Below are 21210 nucleotides of genomic sequence, written 5' to 3' on the forward strand. Positions count from 1 at the left end.
GCACAAGAAGCTGAGGAGGGTGACAACTAAACACGTTTCAGTTGGTTTTATTGTGTTCTCGGAGGGCCGGGCTCCCCCACACCCCATGGCCTCACTGTCAGCAGTCAGTAACACGGACACAGCTGGCACCACAACACTGCACAGCACAGTCTAAGCAACACCGGCTTCTTGCCCCGTCAGATTTCGTAGGGAAAACACAGTTTCTCTGCGCCACTAAATATGAAGACGAGAAACAGTTTAGATTAGGTCTTAGGAGGAAGTTCTTTGCTGTGAGGGTGGTGAGTTGGATGGAGCTCTGAGCAACCTGGTCGAATAGAATGTGTCCCTGCTCACGGCAAGGGGGTGGAACGAGATGCTCTTTAAGGTTGCTCCCAACCCAAACCATCCCTTGACTCTATGACCCATGTCGGTGCCTCAGGCCGCGCACCCACAGCCCCACCGGACAAAATGGCGGCGGCGCCGTGAGGGGACACGGGACAGCCCGGGGGCGGCCGCGCGCGCGTCACGTGGGCACTCCCCCCTCCCCTCCCTCCCGGCGCGGTGCACGCTGGGAGCGCGGAGGCGGTGGCGCCTGAGGGAGCGCGGCCGCCATTTTGTACCTCTTCGCTCGGTCCGGGGCGGTCGCGCGGGCGCTGCGGCTCTGAGGGAGCGCTCGGCTCTCCTGCTCTGTAGCTCGGGGTCGTCACCACAGCCATGGGCCGTAAGAAGAAGAAGCAGCTGAAGCCTTGGTGCTGGTATCCTTATGTGTGGGACGCGGCGGGTTCGGGGATCTGGGTGGGGGAGGGGAGCGGCCTGGCGCGGTCGCCGTTCGGCCCCGGCCTGCCCCGGGACTGGGCTTCCCCCTCTCCCCACCCCTGTTACGGTTTGTCTCGGTGCTCGGTGCTGTTCCATCCCAGTGCTGCTCGGGATGGGCCCTGGTCCGTGCCCTTTTTCTTCTCAGGGCCGCTCCTGCCGAGGCCGCGGCCTCACACTCGCTCCCTGAAGCCGGGCCGGGCCTGGCGGGGTTGCCGGCGTCGTGGAGAAAAAAAGAAAACGGTCTTTATCCCCCGGGGAAAGGATGTTACAAGCGAGAAAATCCTGCTCCTAATATACACAGCTATTCAAGGAGGGGGATGTGATTAAAAGAGAGTTTTTGAAAACTTCTTCTTTTTTTGCCCTTTTTTTTTTTTTGTGGCCAGGAAGGCTTTCAAATTTGTAATTGCTGCATCACCGTCAGGCGGAATTTCTCAGTGTCCTGAAATACCGGTGGATTTTTCTTCGGTCCCTCCTTCAGAATCTTCTGTCTGTTGGGGAATGGTTACAAATTTACCTTTTCTCTCTCTCAAATGTTTCTGCCCCATCTGGGATTGTTTAATAAAGGAATTTATAAGCTCCTCTGAGGTATTTTGCCATTTTATATTGGAAGGCTTCTGTTTTAGATGTTAATGTATTTCACGTTTTGGCGGAAGCAAGAGACACTTTGTGTTAACAATGTTAACATTGTGTTGATAACGAATTGCAAACGTGTATTTGTCTTGCCGAGGAAGATGTGTGGAGTGTTTGCTGAAATCCCAGTGCTGACCTGCAGGAAGGAGATGCAGTTTTGCCTCTTCGTTTATGTAGATATCCAGAAAGTTCCTTGTTTAAAATACTTTTGTTTAAAAGCAGAGAATTCTTTAATGACTGCAGCAAATTATGCAGTGTCAGAAGAATTGATAGCTGGGTAGGAAAGGAATTTTTAACTAAGACCTTTGTTCTCTTTTATGTTTGTTAGTTACTGGTACTTGTTACTGAAGAGACACTTTGAGTCTTTAGCATGGCTTCCGTTTTTCTGATTTCCAGTCTGTTTCTCCTTTAATGCTTTTGCAACTTTATTTTAATCCACACCCTTGAAGAGAGAGAGAGAGAGTCCACTTAAAAAGAAGTAGGACTTGAAAACCATGTGACTAAGGACATGGAATCAAATTATTCTTGTTACACACAACTTCCCAGTTTTATACCTGTCTGATGAGGGAAGTGCTGGATCACATGAGGGTGGTGATTTCAGACATACATGAAATATTTGTTACTCTTTGAATGCTCAGAGATGCTTCCTGTATCTTTTGCTTTAGGAAAAAGCACCCTGGTGCTAATTACCTTGGTTTTGTCTAGGAGGTCACTTCCAGGGTTAAATGTTTCCTTAACAGTCTTCTGTAGGTATTGTAATAGGGATTTTGATGATGAAAAAATCCTTATACAGCATCAAAAAGCAAAGCACTTTAAATGCCATATATGTCATAAGAAACTGTATACAGGACCTGGTTTAGCTATACACTGCATGCAGGTAAGGAGTTTTAGATTTACATGGGCTTTTTCTAAGAGTATCTAAAATTTGAATGAATAGTGACCTTAAAAAGATGGTGTTTGGGGCTTCCAGGGTCTTAAAGACTGATGCAAAAAAGGCAGCAGTGGCCTGTTTCCAGCACAGGAGTCCTGCTGTGTCAGCAGTCAGATGGACACTGTGCAGCAGAGATCTCTGCCCTCAGTTCTGGAGGAGGAATGAAGGAATCGTGTTGTCTTGGTATTCTAAAACAAGTCTGTAAAGTGGTTTTAGAGCTAATAGTAGTTACCAGAGATTAGGAAGCACAATCAAGGATATGCTTGGCCAGAGGGATTATTCCCATTAAGAATGTTCCTTTTTTATCTTGAAAATGGCTGAAGAACACAGAGAATTGAACCTGAATTGTGGTCAGCAGCATTTCTTTGGTTTTCTTTTTCTCTAGGTACACAAGGAAACAATAGATGCTGTTCCAAATGCTATTCCCGGAAGAACGGACATTGAACTGGAAATCTATGGGATGGAGGGCATTCCAGAAAAAGATATGGAGGAACGGAGGAGGTTACTTGAACAAAAAACTCAGGGTAAGGTGTGATGTGGCTGGTTAAGTGTTATTTCCCTGGTCTGGTCCTTACACAGCCGTGGACACAGTGAGTGTCAGCTTTAACACGTTCTCTAACGACAGCTCCAGATTGGAATTTTACTGGTTTTGTTCCAACCAGAACACCCCAGATAAAGTTAATTTCATAGAATGTAATTTGCATTTTGTCTGACCATCCACTGTCCTGTCTGCAGAGAGCCAGAAAAAGAAACAACAGGATGATTCTGATGAGTATGAAGATGATGAATCTGCGGCTTCAACTTCATTTCAACCCCAGCAAGTTCAGCCACAGCAGGGGTACATTCCCCCAATGGCACAGCCGGGTTTGCCTCCTGTGCCAGGTGCTCCAGGGATGCCTCCAGGTGAGAGGGTGTGAAAAGCTGGGTAGAAATTACACAAATTGCTGCTGGTGTGCTGAGTAATAATCTGCCCTTTTAACACTGGGTCTGGGAGGTCACAAAATAGTTGTGTGAGGTGCAGATAAGCAGTTTCTTCATTTTCTTCCCCCATTCTGTGTCCTTCCCCTGCACGTCTCCCTTCATGGTGTAGATTAAGATACCTAAAGCTGGTATGTAGATTGAAGGCATGTGGTAGTGAGACAGCTTAGTGCTTCACAGAGATGTCTGCCAGAGATGTTTGTGGGATTTTGGAAACAGGGCAGAAAGGCTGTTGTGTATATAGAGAGTGCTCACACAGAACAGGCAGTTTATACACAGGCCACAAATATGGTGAGGAAAGAATTTTGATCAGTGGGTGAAAAATGGTCTCTTCTCCTTGCAATAAGGTGTGTTCTTTGGAGATGTAGTGGTTTGAACCAGGTTTTTCCCCCTGAAACTAAGAAAGTGGTAACCCCCTCCATGACAGGAGACCACTAAGAAAATTTAGAGTCTTGCAGGAGCAATGAAGCCAAGTCAGATTTGCAGGTGTTTTATATTGCATTGTTTGTAAGCAACGTTATTTCAAAAGCACTCTTTCAGAGCTTCCTGTGAAGCAGTTATCTAGTCCATGTTTATTAGATGCCATTTGTTAGCAAATGTATGTTGTCAGAGTTGCTGAAAATGTATTTTTCTTTTAAGGTATTCCACCATTAATGGCAGGTGTTCCACCTATGATGCCTGGAATGCCTCCAGTTATGCCTGGAATGCCACCTGGGTGAGTAGCAAGAAAGACTTGATATTACATATAAATACTGTGCATTTCAAACTGTCACAGAAGAAGTAAAGCTAATTAAAAAAATGTGTTTAGGAAATTGTAAACTCTGTGACCTAAATATTAAGACTAACTAGAGAACTGGATGGCTGTAAACCAACATGTAAAATATGGCCAAGCTGTGAGTTTATGTGTAAAGTATGTTGCCTTTCTTTTCACTTCATTATATAGTAGTATATTAATTTAAAGTTTTGCTGTGTTGGTTTAGAGCCTTCTGTGAGCCACTGTTCCCTTGTGCACTGCACATATGTTGTGCATCTGCTTATCAGTCATCAACCTAACAGGAAAAAGATACTGGATAGTTGATATTTTTCTTGTATTTCGGGCAAAAGGTGTTGGTTTTTTATGCTTGTTTGGGGTTGACACCATACCCTGTCACAATGTGTTTTGAAAATTCACAGTTAGATTTTTGATTTTGTCATAAATTTTCACAGATTACATCAACAGAGAAAATACATGCAGTCATTTTGTGGTGGAAACATGTAAGCATCTCATTAATGTAATTCTAGGTACATTCATTATGCCATTTTATGTCATGTTTTTGATAAGCTTGAAATTGTCTTACTGAAAACCTCTGAATATTGCCTGAGAATTTGGGGAAAATGTCTAGTTAGGTTTTGTTATTGTATAATATATGAAGTTTTTATGCTTTATCTAAATATTACAAAACTATGCGTGAAACGTGCTCTACATAATATTAACAAAATAGACCCTTAGGGGTCTCTTCAACCAGAGTAGAGCTCCATGTGCTCAGTCCTTTACACTGCAGAACATACTGCAGGAACTCAGTTTATAAGTTCTAAAGTTCACTGAGGTGGAAGGTCTTTTTGGACATAAATGTTGATTTCACAATCCTTGAATTTAAAAATCGTGTCATAGTCGAATGTGGTGTGGATGCTCATCATGACTTTAGCTTTCCTGAGTGGAAACTAAACAGAATTTAATCAGGTTTTCTGGTGCTTAGTCCTCACTAAACTCCTTGTTAATGTCAGGTGATTGTTACGTCACCCAGTAAAAACCACAACTGATCTGCCAAACCTTCACTGCATTTCTATTTGGGAGCAGAGGTTGCACTATCCTTTTACCCATTTTAATCTAAAGTTTTGCTTACTTAACATGATTATCTTGTGTCTAAAAATGAGGAAAGAGGAATTAGGACACAGAAAGCAACTTTGTTTTTAGTTTGACAATATTTCTAGCACTGTCTCTGCAGTTCCTCGGGAAGTTACCTTTCTGGGGGCAGCAGGCAGGGAGCATCCAGCACTTTTTTGTGTCTAATGTGTGTGTCAGGACTGACTTTGCTTCCTCTGACCATCACCCAAAAAAGGGGTAGTGCTGCTATGTTTGCACCCGTTCCTGCTCCTGCACTGGGCGTTCCCTTTAGCAGTGGCAGAGGAGTTGGGAATAGAACTCAGGCTTTGCAGAATGAATGCTCACCTCCTCATGGTGATTTGTTTTGATCCTGAAACCCCAGTGGTGAAGGTGTCTTGGCTCTGTCATACAAACAAACTGCTTCTTAGTGGGGTTCTGGGGTGTTGCTGCACATCTGTTTATCTTGCTCACTAAAGTAATGAGTGTTCCCTTATTTTGTTTCTCTTATCTGTCTTCGAGCATCTGCAAAAAATTAAGCAAATTTAAGCTACATTTGGTTTGTTCCCTGTAAAGCAATCACACATATTCATCTAGGGAAAAGCCCTTTTTAATATGCAGAAAAATATATTATAATGAGAACTTCTCATATTAAAAAAAAATCCACTTTACCATTAGTATGTGAATTATTTACTGTAATTGAAACTCCAGCAGCTTTCTTGCCCTCTGCTTTTATCAATATTTTGTGGATAGTTGTGCACATTTGGGTTCTCTGCCATTCACTTGTGGTGTCAGAGGAGTAACAGCAGATGTACAGTGATTGAAGGGGGATTTGAACTGACTGTTTTCCTACATTCAGACTTCCTGAGTGTTCTTAGATCATATTCTTGGAACACTTTGCTGCAACTGGTAGCCTGAAATAGATTTCAAGAGGGACACCAGTTCTGGAAATTTCATAGTAGTGGAAGTGAAATCTTAAGAAATTAAAGTTCAAATTTTCCTGAGGTTTTGGGTGTTGGGTTTCTTGGGGTTTTTTTCTTGTGGAGTCAGCTGGTTTTGAATTGCCTCTGTTGGGAGCTTCTTGGAATTATTTATCATGATTTTTTTGTCTAATACAGGTATGTGCCAATTGTCTTAACAGTTTATCATGAGTGTTCATACCAGTGTTCATTTTCTGTTTAATAGGATGATGCCAATGGGTGGAATGATGCCTCCTGGGCCAGGAATACCACCTCTTATGCCTGGTATGCCACCAGGTAGGTCAGGGTTGTCGAACTCGTACTATGGTGAGAGTTATATTTATTTATTTTCACTAAGATATAGGATTTATATAAGTGCCACCACCTTGATGTGGTTTGATTGCCACAGAAGCCACTCTTGTGCAGAGGTGGTTGATTTATGGCTTTTTATTGTAAATAATTATTTGAGTTTTACTCAGTTGTTAAAATGAAAAATAGAATATAGTTTTCTTATTGCATATCCTCTGGCTGTTGTGTTGCCTCATCCCTTTCTTTTAATGTCTGTGGCTGCAGCTGGAAAATAGTAATAATTGAAAATGTGGAATGTAAGGAATAATGCTGGTGATTTACCCAACTAATGAACCTTCTGTTTGAACAAACTTAACTGCAATTTTGGTCTCTTACCATAGCTGGAAGAGATGTCTCTTGAGCTTGTGCAGCTCTTGAGCAGCCTTAAGTTCTCAGGGTGTTCCACCTGAGCAGCTGCTGTGTGGTAATGAGCTGAGATTTGCTGGTTTGCTGGATGGAACCCCTGGGAACTGTTAACTTCCCACCTGACCCTCTCCTAGAGCCCCATGCACACCAAGTGCAGGTTTTGGGATGACAGACTACAAAAAATCACTGTGCTGAAGCCCCCCAGCAGCACTGACGGTGTTTGTCACAGTCCTGGTGCTGTTCATGAGGGCTGAGGCTCTTTGATTTTGTACCAGTCTCATCCACACTCGTGACAGGGTAGTCACTGTGTTGGAAACAGTTACTGCATTAATTGCATTGGTTTAATGAGAGCATAAACTTCATTGTGGAAGCTTTAGTAAAAAAGTGACTTATTTCAGTACTGCTCTGAAGGGTTGGAGGTTACTGTCTGTGTTACTGCTTGGTGATTGCTGACGTTACCCTGTGTCATGTTTTGTTTTACTGTTGCCTTAGAAATACATCTTCCTTGTGGGAGATGGTTCTGAGGAACACTGTGAACAGAATTCTCTAAAGGAATACTCTTTCCCCCTTGAGCCTGATCCGTTGGCAATGCTTTGTGGTTGCAGGAATGCCTCCCCCCGTGGGGCCGCGGCCTGGAATGCCCCCAATGACACAAGCACAGCCTGTCACAGCCCCGGGCATCCTTAACCGGCCTCCAGCTCCTGCTGCAACAGCGCCCACCCCACAGCCTCCAGTCACTAAACCACTCTTCCCAAGTGCGGGGCAGGTAAGGTATCCCAGAGCCTGGAATAGCTGCTGTTACGTCCATCAAATTGCCACAGTGTCAACAGTGGCTATTTATTACTGAGGAGGCCCCAGAAATGACTGGTTTCTTGCTTGGGTTGATTTTGAAGTTTAATTCAGTGTAGTGCTTGAATGAATTGTAAGAGATTGTTGTCTTGCAACAGCTGTGAAACCAAACAATTCTGTAAGCATGTGGGCAAGAGAGGAGTAGGCAAAACACATCTTTGCTTAATGCCTTTAGTTAGTTGTTTATAAAGGTGCTTTGGGTGGGTGAAGGGATGTGTTAGTCAGCCACAGGAGTCTGATTGCATAGAACTCTACCTAAAATTTACAAATTACGAGTCTTGGCATGACTTGATCTCAGCTATTCTCATAATGGGCTCTCTACCAATTGATAGACTGATTTATTCAGTCGTCTTGTTAAACTGCTTAAACATTGCCTGAGATAGGAGGTTCTTTACTTCAGAAAGTTTAGGAGTAAGTTAGGGTAGTAAAAAATTCATTCAAATGTGTTGGGGAGGGAAGTGGGGATTGATCGTGGCTTGTGACCTCTTCCCTTTGAATGCACTTGTGTGTAAGTCCTGAAGTCTTTACTTGCTTGCAAGTATGTTGCAGAAACCTTCATAGTGTATTATTTGCATTTTGGACTTCTGCAGGGAAGAGACTTGTTTACAAAAACCCAGTCCTTTAATAAGAAAGGGCTTAGCATAAGAAATCCTTTCATGTGGATACTTTCCACCCATTTGTTTGGAGACTTTTCACTGTTTCCTTTCTTTTATGCTACAGATGGGGACACCTGTCACAAGCTCAAGTGCAGCTTCCTCCAATTCAGAAAGTCTGTCAGCGTCTTCTAACGCTCTGTTTCCTAGCACAGCACAAGTACGCAGGAAGTCACAGTTCAAAACAAATTGCTTTGCAACTTAACCCTTTGGACCGTTCTGTGAAATCTAAAATTGACTAAACATCTTCAGATCACTCCTGTTACCTTCCTGATTATGTTTAGCTGGTAAAACCGCAGAGTCCTTGATTGGGAGTTGTATCTTACTAGAAATAAGCTTGTCAAAGTGCCCAATTTTTCTTAGTGTGAAAGAATGACATGTTACATCCTGGTTCTAAAGGGTTAAAAAAGCATGAAAGCAGTTAAATGCATTTTAGTGGGCAGTGGTTAGCTTGATGCATGGTGAAGGCTTTTTAGTTTATGTTGTTTAATATGGTACATCACAATTGTAGGGAATTTTTTTTTCATTTGCATTATGTGCAAAATGTTAGATTTTTTTTGTTTTGATTGGGAAGTTCAGATAATTGTAAATACACAGTGACTAGAAACAAAAGCATTCTCTCATAACTAAGACTTGCTTTGGAGATTGCTATGTCTTCTGAGACAGCCTTGTAAAGCAGACATTTGCAGGGTTTTTTAAAGAAAAAAGTAGCAAAGGTGAATTGCTGGAATCTGTAGTGAACCTCATATCTGCTTCCAATGATTCTTCATTCTCAAATGAGATTGAAGTTCTGTAGGTAGATATAGTACTTTGTGACAATGCTGCAGTGTTTTTATGCAGAGAACACTTCAAAGCCCTGACACAATAGAGCTTTCTTAAATATTGGATTAAAGTATTACTTAACTACTAAATTTTAATGAAAACTAACAGTTTGAGCTGTACTCTGAACTAATGGTTGCTAAAGTATTTTTATTAGTGAGGGAACAATGAATTTATACTTAGAACTCTTTACAAAACAGTGGTTCAGGAAGGATTCAGGCATCTACCAAATTCAGTATTTCAGATAAAGGTTTTGATAGTGGGGTTTTGTTTTTTTTTGTTTGTTCCTTTTGTCTAGTTGTGGCTTTTGACCTGCAAATTTTAGACTTTCCAGTGTGTGTGTGTATATGTGTATATCCTGGGTTTTATTTTGTTTTGTTTTCAGTTGCTCTAGTATGCAATAAGGCTGAACTTTACTTTTGTCAAGCTTGTTATAATTATGTATCTCACTGGAAGGTTTCAGAGCTCTAAGAGACATCATTATTTAAGTTTGCTTATGCTTTGAGATACAAGTATTGACCTGTCCCTGTGTTCCACAGGCTGCAGCAGCTGTGCCAGGGCCAGTTGGTACTGATTTCAAACCTTTGAATTCTACACCTGCAACGACAACAGAGCCCCCAAAACCTACATTCCCTGCTTACACACAGTCCACAGCCTCAACCACTAGCACCACCAACAGTACTGCAGCTAAACCAGCCACATCTATAACAAGTAAGCCTGCTACCCTCACCACAACCAGTGCAACCAGTAAGTTGATCCATCCAGATGAGGATATATCACTGGTAAGTTAAAATGTTTTCATTGTCTCACTGAAAAATGCAATTTGTGCTGGTATGGCTGATTAAATGGAATTTCTTCTGCGCTCTGTATTATGTGTATTTTAATAATGGTGAGAGTGCAAACTGTGCAGAATTAATGTAACTGAGATGACTGGCATATGGCAGTGCTCTTGCTGCAGTTCTGTGCCTTAGCTTTGTTGGTGATAGGAAATCACTCAACTCAAAATGTGATTTGCACTTTTCCTGCATGTGACTTAAACTTGAAGTTTAATATGTACAGGTAGTGTAGAACAAGAGACTGAACAGTTTGAAGTGGTTTTGGTGCGGTTACAGCAGTCAGAAAATGGAATTTATGGATAAAACAAATGAACCTTAATTTCAGGTCGAGTATCTTTAGATTTGTGTTCAGTGTTTTTGTCTCAGCTTAAGAGAAAAAGGCTTTGTTGAGCTGGGGAGGGGCAGAATTTGTGTTGTGTGCAAAATGCTCCATTGGCTGATATTAATGCAGTAACTGCAGGAAAGGGGAAAATCCAGGTGCTCCTGTGTAATGTTACTGGTAGTCTCTGAATTTGTAAGGTGGTTAAAAATAGTTTAGTACCTGTAATCTGCTTTGTTGAACCTCTCTTTACTTTGCTTTTGGAGAGTTTTAACACGCTCTGTTGTGGTTGTGTGTTCTGGTTTTAGGAAGAGAGAAGGGCTCAGTTGCCCAAGTACCAGCGCAATCTTCCTCGGCCAGGCCAGGCTGCCCTGGGTAATCCACCAGTTGGACCAATTGGAGGTATGATGCCACCACAGCCAGGAATTCCTCCACAACAGCAAGGAATGAGACCTCCCATGCCACCTCATGGTAATCACAAGTTTCCCAGCTTTCTTTTCCTGAAAAGCTTTGTCTTTGCTATAAACCTTTTTAAAACTTTGAAGTGGCCTATTCTGGCAGGGAGGGGTGAAGCTTTTCACAAAAGGCAACTTCTCGTTACTTAAAAAAAATAAAAAAAATTATTCTTTGCATCTTAAATGTTCTGTTTATAGGTCAGTATGGTGCTCATCACCAGGGCATGCCAGGATATCTTCCTGGGGCCATGCCTCCATACGGTCAGGGACCTCCGATGGTGCCCCCGTACCAAAGTGGACCTCCTCGACCTCCAATGGGAATGAGACCCCCCGTAATGTCGCAAGGTGGCCGCTACTGATGCTCCTACTCACGCTCTAATAGGTTTGGAGATTAAACCTTTTCTCATCTTGTGCTGTTAATATAGCAGAGCTTCCGTCAATTAAGGCTTCATTGTGACTTTAAAAATATAAGTACCTTCCCACATGCAAGGAGCTATTGGACATTCTTATTTTACATGGGAAAAATTATTTGGAATAATAACAGGAACTTTTCCTGATGTTGCAATTTATACTGTATGGCTTCTTTTTCATGTTTCATCTAGGTTTTTAGAAGTGAAGTATAGTAAATATGGTTCGTTAAATTGTGAAGGCGCTGGAATTACATGAACATACCACCTTAAAGGCAAGTTCTGTGATGTTACGTTGCTCTTTGTGAAATGATGCCTTCACAGCACTTCAAGTGCTGTTGGACTTCATGTCCCCAACATAGTTTGGTGAGGGCTGTAACTGCTCCCAACTACTTGTACATTAAAGTCTGAACTTGTAACAATATTTAATGTATTTAGAGTTCCTCCTGTTTCAGGGTTTAAGTAAACTGACCCGCTGAGGTCATGTGACTTTTCTGTACTGTTATAAACTTCATTGTAATAAAAGAGGAGAAAAATTTATATGCCTTTTTATTCGTGACCAGCTGTGGACAACTGCCTGAAAGGTTTGTACAGATGCATGCTGTGGTAGCCATTGGTGTAATGAACACAGTTATAGGTGCTTTTATTTTGATAAAATCTGAATTCCTTGTTCTAAAAAGTCACTCCTCTAGCTGTACATCTGAGTAGACAAAGACCTGTACACTTATTAACAGACTCCTCAAAACTGAGGCTGCAGGAGGCACATCCTGACTCTGGTTGTAACTTCTCTTAATGCATATATCTCTTTATTTGTGCTTTCTTGTCCTCAATAAATTTTAACTGATTTCTAGTCCTGGCACTTACGTGTAGGATGTGGAAGTGCTCTAAGACACATCCTCGTGCCAGGCATGTCCTGTTAGTTCACTCTTCAGCTGACCCCTCTCAATGTGCAAGTGCTTAGGAATTGCAGGAGTCTTTTAGGTTTATCTTTCTAGAAGCTCAGGTGCATGTCACATGGGTGAGTGACTCCCAGTTGATGTATTGAAGTTGACCTGCAAAAGAGAAATAGTAGCTTGACCTTGTTAGTGTGTGAAAGAGGCAGAGCAGGCAAGAGTAATGTGTTATACGCTGTATTTTTAAGTGTTCAGAATTTCACGAACTATCTGTAACCATCTGTTGTGTGATGAGATGTTGGCTGAGTTTCTTTCTTGAGCCATTCAGTGAAAGTGTCTGGAGTAAGAGACCTTTTTATCAGAGAGGCTTTTCCCTATGAATTAGTCATTTATCTGTTTATAAGAGCAAAGTCATAAATTCCTGTCAAGATTGTAGTTCTCTGAGTATCTGACATCACTGTGTTGCTGTGCTATATTTCTGATGAAAGTGAGAATGTAGAGAGAGACTTTTTGGAGGGAAGGGCAGTGAGAGCTTCTCTGGCCTCTTTATCACAGGAGGAAACAAAATGAGTGGTGAATTTTTTCATTTGCAGGTCAACTTTAAATACATGTTCCAGCCTCAAGCCTTATCTGTGCAATTTAATTGATGGGGATAGCTCTTCTTTTAGGGTAGGTTAGAAAGACTGTCAGCATTTTTGTGTCACTGTTCCACAGCTGTTTTTGTAGATGGAGTTTTTTAAAATTATATTACTGAGCATTATGGCTCTGTTTTTTGAAAGTGTTGGGGTTTTTTAGCTGCACGTAAGTACTTCCTGTGGCTTTGTACTGTCTCTTAAAAGTGCAAAAATACAGTACAGCTGAAGCACTACATGGTCTCAGCTTCTGACCTGGGGTCACAGAATGTCTCCTAAAAGCACAAGAGCATCCAGTGCAGTCTAATTACAGCTGAATGGCCTTATTTTAACCATTAAGAATTGCCAGGCACTTTCTCTGAAGTGTTTAGCAGTTGTAAGACCATAACTCCAAGCCTCTGTTGAGAAGCAGTCCTCTCTGATCACTGCTATCTGCTGATCACCTGTCAGATGTGCAGTATTTGGCTTACAAATGTGCTGAGTGGGCCTTGGTGTCAGATCTTTTGTTAGCTCTTCATCTTGCTTTACACATAAGTCTAACAGATAAAACTGTTTTGCTGAGGCAATGCTTTTATACTCTGGTTTTCTTCTGTTTACCTAATAAGGATAATTACACAACAATGGAGAGATTATTACAATATCTTATATTTATCCTTTTTGTAATACTACGCATAAAATTCGTACTTTATAAAGTGATCTTAACTACTGCTTGTAAAACTGTAGAACTTCTTGCTTTTTCTGGAGATCATATTGCTGCTGTAAGGATGCTTTGCCCTCCTGCCCCAGTCAAGTAAATCCCTTCTTCGTTCGGTGTCTTTCCATAACTTTCTGTATGTTGTTTTCAGACCCCTCCTTCTCCTGGGATCAAACCTTACTGCATGTACTGTTAACTCAGCATATTCTGCAAGTTGTATTAATTAAGAATTTCCCTCTTTTAAAACAGTGAATGTCTCATTGTTCTTGTAATGGTACCATTTGGTAGCTAATACTGCATAGACTTAAAGCTTGGATGCATTTTGAGATTGAGCTTTCTTTAGTTGTAATGTTGTGATAATCCCTCAAGTAAGTACTGCCACATATTTTTCATTGGTACTCACATAGAAGCAGGTGAACAATTTTTTCCATGATTTTCACATGGATACTCCCTTTCCTGCTCCTGTCATTCCTGTGCTATAAGAGCTGTGATGTGGCTGCCTTTAGATACTCTTGTCTCTCGTGTGACTCCTCTGTAAACAGGCCGGGATTTCGGTGCCTGTGTTGTCTGTTGGTCCCTGCCTTCATTTCTTTGGATACTGCTTCTTAATGTTCAGAGAGTTGGATTTATGGTGCATTTACCCAAAAAGAGATCAGAAAACTACTTGGAATGTTAATAGTGGCTTGTGTAAAGTCTAAGGCTTGGTTTACAGTACCGAGTGTAACCAACAGCACTGTGCCAGCAAAATCCCACGTGTAACACAGCCATGGGAACAGGCTTCTGCTGGAGTTCATCTCTCCCTGGAAAGAGATGGCAGAAGCCTTTATGATCACAGAAAAGCATCTCTTGTGCTGCTGCAGGACTCTGCTACTGTAATTACATAGGCAGAAGCTTTGTTTTTCAGTTGTTGCCTAAATATGCCACGGCAGATCTTACAGTAAAGTTAACACTTGCAAGGGCATTTTGACCAGTCTTGGAACTGCAGTGTAATGCAAATGTTGAATACAAAAAAATAACACTACAAGAACATCTCAGACAGAGGTGGGAAAATGTTTAGCAAAATCATGCCAAAATTTATGGCATTTAGGACTTGTTTGAAAAGTTCTAAATTATTTTATGCATGGTCTCATAATATTGTTATGAGCAGCTGACCTTTAGGGCAAAAGGGATGAGACTGGCATGAAAGAACCTTGAAAAGCCTGGGCTAGTTTTTCAGAAGTCTTGATGTGACTCTTTCATACTGCCTTTAGAATGGCTTCCTGCCTTTGGCAAACATATAAAATACTGGGCATTTAGCTGGCTTATGTGGACTAAAAATTTCTTCTGAAACTTCTGGATTTTTTTTTTCCACAGATGAGATTTTAGGTGCTGATAATAAATTTGAGGCTGGGCTGAATATCTAATAACAGTGGATAACAATTCCTCGCTCTGTGCATGCAAAGGAGAATATAAACAAGCTTCTAGAAACACATTCAGCTGCATCTGCCTTCTGTGGTTTCTGCCATTGGTTTAATGTGTGGAGCTCTTGAACAGCACTTACACAGAACTGTGTAACTTATTAAAACTTGGATAAAATTGAAGGGGATCTATAACTCACAGTTATTTTATAGGAATGAAAGAATTCTCCATACAAGATAAAAAAATATAATACCAAGATTACATTAGTTGTAGGAACAGCAAGAAGGGCATTATGACCTTCAGTTAAATTGAGACTGATACACCAGTCCCTGAGCTGGGGCTGCAATTTAAAATGGGAACTGATGGCACTTAATAGTAAATGTTTAATAATTGTACTGGTCTAGTTTCTACATAAACACAAAGACAAGGGTGAACATTTCCAGTGGCTGATGGAATCTTTACTTTTCATGAATTAGTACAGTCAGTACTATCAGTTATGGGAAAAATGCCCCAAGAGAACTGACTGACGTTCCATTGATCAAGATACAAAGCAAAACAAACTGTCCAATTCAGAAATAGCTACCAAGTTCAAAAAATACTGTTTGGTCCTAACCAAAGAGGTGCTATTGCAGTAATTTTCTTTTGTTTGCTTGATCACTGGAATTTTGTTAACTTTTGAATGCATGTCTTTCACTTAATTGGGTCATGTTTTTTCTAAAATTTAAATTTTTCTTCTTCCTATAGCCCTGCCATAGGACAGGCTGAGGCAGAGTCTCAGTGTTGCCCTGTTCAGTCTGAGGCAAGTGGGATTTATTTTATTCATTCTGGGGGCTTTCACAGCTTTATGGCTGTTGGATATTTATGTCCCCAAACTTGCAGCAAGTTTGGTGAAGGCCCCTAAATTTATTTTAATTTAGGTTTTTTATTCTCTTTTGGTAGATGGGCTCTATATTAATATTTATCTTTTTATTATCGTTGTGGTTTTAAGAGTCTTAGGGGGAGGGAGGCTGTTTGAAGATGTTTGGGTACCTTTTCTCTTGGAATGCATTTCCTTCGAGGCTGCTCAGGGGGTCCTTCAGCCACACTGCCCCTTCCCACCTTTCCCTGCATTGCATTTGTGCTGTATTTGTTTGGGGGTTTGGTAGTGTTGACTTTGTGTAGTCTCTGAATTAGTGGCATGTAAATACCAAGTACTAATGTTTCCTCTTCTGGGGAGATGTAACTGTTGAAGTGCTTAAAATAGGTTTTAACCAGCAGGTGACATTTATAGGCACCAAACTGTGTAGCCCAAATTCTAGAACAGAGTTTCTTTGCAGAAGGTTGAGATGTTAATCCTGCTGCATACGTGAGCTGCACCTCAGCAAATATTAATGTAGAGCCCTGGGAGGAACCTGAGCTTTGATCCAGGTTGGTAACACAGAATAGAAGAGTGAGAAATGGAGGCTGCAGATTTTTCAGTTCATGAGTTTCTGGAAGAACCTTTTCCTCAACCTCTCCAATACACCAAACTCAACAGTACTTTGACTGTTGCAACAATAGTGAAAGTCACAGCAGTTTTTTTGAAACCTTGTGAAATTCTGTTGCATATTCAAAATTTGCTTAGTTATGTTTCTTTGAAGTTCCTTCTCTCACACAGTGACTAGCAAAAAAATTGTACCCTTTGTGAAGGAAAAGCTGCTCACTCTGGTGCAGATAACACTGGCCTTGAATGCTTGAGGTTGCTTAAAGACAACTTCAGCTTCAGAAGAGCAGGTTTTGTCCAAGGAGGTCTTGCAGCCTATCAGCAATGAAATGGAAAATAAATGTAGGAGTCTGGTTTTACAATTTTTTTAAGGTTTTCAAAATTTATGCTAGTTTTTTATGAGCATACACTCTGTCTCATTTCTTCAAGATTTTGCTAAATAATGGCCCCCAGTGGGATTTTCAGTAATTTGAATTCAAGGATAGAGTTGTAATTCTTAACTTAGAAGAGTGATTGCACATTCCTGTTGTACCCTTTGCTTGTACTCTGCCCTTTGCATTTTTCCTGGAGAAGGCCCCTCCAAGTCACCCAGTCTGGCTGGAAAATTGTCCTCTGACTGTTCCAAAATGGTTACTGAGCATGGCCTTGCTTTTCTAATTCTCATTGTGGTGCTCTCCCAATAACAGTGAAGATGAGAACAACTCTTCAACTAGGGTTTGTTTCACTTTCTTAGTTTACAGGAGCATTTGGCTTATTCTTATTTCCCTACAATGTCCAAGGAAACTGTTTAACCCAAAATAATAGTGTGGGTTGTACTTCTTACTTTAAGTATCTGAATCTCGTGGAGACTCAAAATGAAAAATAGGTAAATTTCAAATGCTTGATCCTGAACTTTATTCCCAGTTTCCATTTAAGATGATGCAGCACTAGGTGAACTTTATCCAGCTCCTCATGTTCAGCCTGTCATCAAGCCCACAAAGCTAAAATTCAGATACATGTGCTGTCTTGTGTCCAGTGAAGTACCCACTTAGATCCTCACTGGGGTTATGCCTTATGAATTGATACCCTGGTGAGAGCTGAAAGTTTCCCAGTTCAGGGAGATTGTTTTTATCTGCTTTTGTTGAAGATATTTTTTTTTCCATGAACATGTCAAATTAGTTCTCCAAAATGCAGTTCCTGTTTTCACTGTGTCATTGTTTAACCTCTGTATACTAATCCTTCAGAGCAAATGAACCATTTCTTTGTGTTTTGGCATGTTTTGTGAGCAAAATATAACATTTTTTCAGCACCACATTGCTGTGGGATTTTTTTCCTTAAAGGTGCTTTTAAGCAATTCCAGGAAGTTTAATTTCACACTACCTGCTTTTGAATGATGCATTTGACATTAAGACAGTTCTGTGGGGCGTCACTGTATGAATTAAAGGTTTTCTGACTGGATTTTCCTGCTCCACTGCAAACACTGCTTGTGGTTTCTGATGGGTAGTTCACCCCCCTTCACTTCCCCCGGGCATTCCTGTCCTTTCTGTAAGTCACTCAAGGACTGGATGGGACAGGTCCTGCTTCTTCCCTCTTTGGGAGCTGGTAGCACTGGCAGATGGCATTGGAATTATTCTGATGTTGCCACAGACTGATGTTTGTCCTTAAATTGGCAGCTATAATGATTTTCCTTTGCTTTGTGTTTTGTCCTTAAGTGACATGTGCAAGTGCTGCTGTCCTTGTAGTCCCCAGGATGGCATAAAGTGCTTTTTGCTGGGAGTATCTCCTCAGCTATTAGACCAGCTGGCCTCTCATCTCTTTGAAACGACTTGTAAAAGTCTCATCTGGTGTAAATGGTTCATGTCTTGCTCTTTTTGTGATGTTTCCTTAGTGATATTTTCCTCCCTGCCTCCTCCTGTGGGTCTAAGGGGGATAGTTAAAATAATTTGTAGTCTTTATTTTGAGGGATGAAGTGTGTTCCTCCTTGCATTCCAGTATTGCAGCAGCTTGTGTATCACGAAGTTGTACATCTCACTGTTTGTGAATTTTCTAATTATGGCAATATTTTAGTGACTTTTATAGATATTAACAGAGGTAGGTCTCGGAGTTCAGGGGTTTTTTAAGCTTAAGTAGAAGTACGTGACTTTTACTCAAGGGGGAGGAGTCACTGATACTCTGCTAAATTGGGTAAATTTGCACCCACTGTTTTAAACAAGAGAAGTGAATGGGAGATGTGGTAAATAAAGTACACACCACACATGAGGGACTCCAAAAAAAAATCTGTGCTTGCCATCAAAATACTCAGAGCAGTGAAACAGTGCCTGGGTTCTGTAGGAATGCAGTGCTGGTGACTCCCACATTGTCTGCAGGAGCTGGGCTGGGGAGGTTGTTCAGAGTAAGGGAAGTTTTGGGGCAACTGTTGAAGGGATCCAGATGAATTCAGGTGATTCTCCAGTGTAATGTGATAACATTCTTTTGGAGGTCCTGAGGAACACGGGCTGTTTCCTTTCACACTGTGAGCAGCAGCTCTGGGCAGCCGTGGTTGGCAGAGCCCAGATTCCTGGGAAGGCTGGGCTGGAGGAAATGCAGCTTTACTTTAGTCTTGTGCCCTGAGGGAGCTGGGCACTGGAGCCTCAGCCATGTCCTGTCCTGACTGCAGGATCCAGGGGGTTATCCTTGGGATTTGTTCTGGGCATCCTGAGGAGGCAGTTCTGACTGACCCTGGTGTGAATAGCTGGAGGGTTGGTATTTATATACCTGGTCCCTGCTGTGAGTAGTGAGACACTGGCACCTTCTGAACAAGCTTTCAGGAACCTCTGACATTCTTAGGGGCTTGCTTGGAATGGGGACAGTCAGCAACACTGCTGTTTTAGTGGCAGGGAATTTAACTTCTTCAGAAATACAGTCTTGAACTTAAGGTTTTTTAAGAAAACAGAATTTTAATGCCAATATCATTTTAACTGAAAGCAAAAAAGCACAAACTTTGAGAGCTTGAAAGCTTCCTTAAAAATTCTCTTGTTGGCAGCTAAACAAGGTCTAACTGCCTCAGAAGAGATTCAAGCTTCTGATATCTCAATTTTTTTCCTTAAATTTTGTCTAAATCTTTACCATGTTCCCAGGTGCTATTCAGAAGGGGGTGGGGGTGCTGTGTAGAATTTCAGCTGCTGCTGCCCTGAGTAACCAATATGAGTAGCTGTATTTTGGTGACAGTAATTTTGAATTACCAGAAATTAGTGCAATGCAACCAGGGGAAGCTATTTCACTGTCTCCCAACTTAAAAAAATTCCATAAAGCTTTGAGTTCAGGGTATCATGCAGAGCTTTTTTCCTTTCTCTTTTTTCATTGAGTTACTTGCACTGAATTCTTTAGTTTCTTTCTCGTAAATCTAAGTGGAAGAAAATACATTTTGCTCAGAATAAGAAAACACACTTTATGAGACTTAAATGAAGGAACCTGGCACTGTAAGTATTGTAATTTCCTTTATGTTTGTGGTAGGCAATAGGATGACCTTGTTAAATATATGGGTTATGTATGAAAAAATATCAGAAGAATAAGGGCAAATTGAAAATAATTTTATAGTTGCCTTTACTTCATATGCTTTTCTTAAGCAACAAATTGCAATAATTGAAGTTTGGCAGCTTTTTTTTTTTTTTAAATAAAAAACTAAATTATGGGTTAAACACCTTGGTTTAATACAATTTGTGTTTCTGTTAACTAGCAGCAGAATTTCAGCATTTGCTACTTACTGGTAGAGAAGAAAAATTCCACAGCACTGCCAGTACAGGTTAGTTTAATCTGTAAGTACCTGATGTTCCTATTTGAATTAATTTGTTCAAATGATACCACTTAAATACATGAGGGGAATTTTGGTCTCTGAACTGTGATTGTTATCTACTACTGATTTCAGTAGTGAGTGAACATCTAGATTTTTTTTTTGGAAGATCTGTAATGGATTTAACTGTGCTTGTGGGCAGGTAATAAATACCTGCAAGCACCTTTAAGGAAAATTTAATACAGAACCTTAACAAATACCCTTTGTTACTAGAAAGTGTGAAGATCTAAAGTTGAAATCACTTCAGTAACATGCCTTTATTGATGAGGCTGTTTTTTACCAGCAAACCAACAGGATCCTGTGTTTGTTGTGTTGGGGATTAAGCATTTCTGTTTGTAAACTCCATAGCAGTAATGTAATCCTTGGATTTTCTTTAGCTATTACTAATTACCATTTCCTACCAACAGATTTTTACTTTGCTAGGCCTGTGAGCCAGGAGCTTGTTCTTCTCTGCTTTTTTTAATCATTATTTTTGTTAGTCCATTGCAGCACTTCAGAGGCTACCTACAAATGTGGTTTTGTCCAGCTATTTTATCTTACTCCAGAGTTACTACTGTGCCTCTATTTTACTTCTGCCCTATCCCATATTCTCAGATATTCTGGCATTTTATTTTTATTTTATAGAATATTTTAGACCTTAAAAGAAAACAGGAGAGGTTCTTTGTGACGGGATAGATGATGCACCTTTCTCCAGAATGGCTGCATACATCTATTTTAATTTAGACTTTATGTATCTTATTTCTACATATCAGCACAGGAGATAAAACCTTTTTCTGTGCTGTAGCACCAAGCATAGATCCAGAGCTGGATGGGCTGTGGAACTGTGCTTTAATTCACTTTTTAAGGCCATGTTATCACACTCTGAGGGACTTTAGACATCGTGGGTGGATAATTCCATAGACAGTAGGTGCTGGGAGGGGCAGAGTAAAGTGGGAGCTGAACAGACACTTCAGTTGTGTGGCTCCTCTGGAGAGGCTGGAGTGGGTTTATGAGTGTCTTACCACTTGCAGTGGTACTGTTTATTTTAGAATTCTGAAATCTTACACAATGCTGCAGAATTCAGACCAACACACGCACTTTCAAGGGGATTGTGTCTTCCCAGGCTCCCAGGAGTTAC

At 41.0% G+C, this 21210-nt stretch overlaps 1 protein-coding gene across 8 annotated transcripts; it reads left to right on the plus strand.

Annotated features, from left to right (window-relative positions):
• The first annotated feature begins 549 nt into the window (after nucleotides 1–549).
• On the plus strand, nucleotides 550–20618 carry ZNF207 (zinc finger protein 207). Of its 8 annotated transcripts, XR_003535620.1 has the most exons (13): nucleotides 550–734; nucleotides 2176–2302; nucleotides 2742–2880; nucleotides 3092–3259; nucleotides 3974–4049; nucleotides 6381–6481; nucleotides 7474–7634; nucleotides 8438–8530; nucleotides 9729–9971; nucleotides 10653–10815; nucleotides 10998–11181; nucleotides 11402–11481; nucleotides 15568–20618. XR_003535620.1 is itself a non-coding variant. In XM_027691810.1 (12 exons), exons 1-12 carry the CDS (start codon nucleotides 694–696, stop codon nucleotides 11156–11158), a joined length of 1491 nt encoding a protein of 496 aa, XP_027547611.1. In that variant the 5' UTR covers nucleotides 550–693; the 3' UTR covers nucleotides 11159–12056. The 8 variants fall into 8 exon arrangements, 7 of the variants coding, with proteins under 7 accessions (XP_027547611.1, XP_027547606.1, XP_027547612.1 ...); XM_027691810.1 differs by lacking the exon at nucleotides 15568–20618 and adding an exon at nucleotides 4541–4588 and having other exon boundaries at nucleotides 6381–6451; nucleotides 10998–12056; XM_027691805.1 differs by lacking the exon at nucleotides 15568–20618 and having other exon boundaries at nucleotides 11402–12056.
• The last annotated feature ends 592 nt before the right edge of the window (nucleotides 20619–21210 follow it).

The sequence above is a fragment of the Neopelma chrysocephalum genome, unplaced genomic scaffold, assembly GCF_003984885.1.
Source record: "Neopelma chrysocephalum unplaced genomic scaffold, ASM398488v2 Primary Assembly neopelma1_84, whole genome shotgun sequence".
Classification (NCBI taxonomy): Eukaryota; Metazoa; Chordata; class Aves; order Passeriformes; family Pipridae; genus Neopelma; species Neopelma chrysocephalum.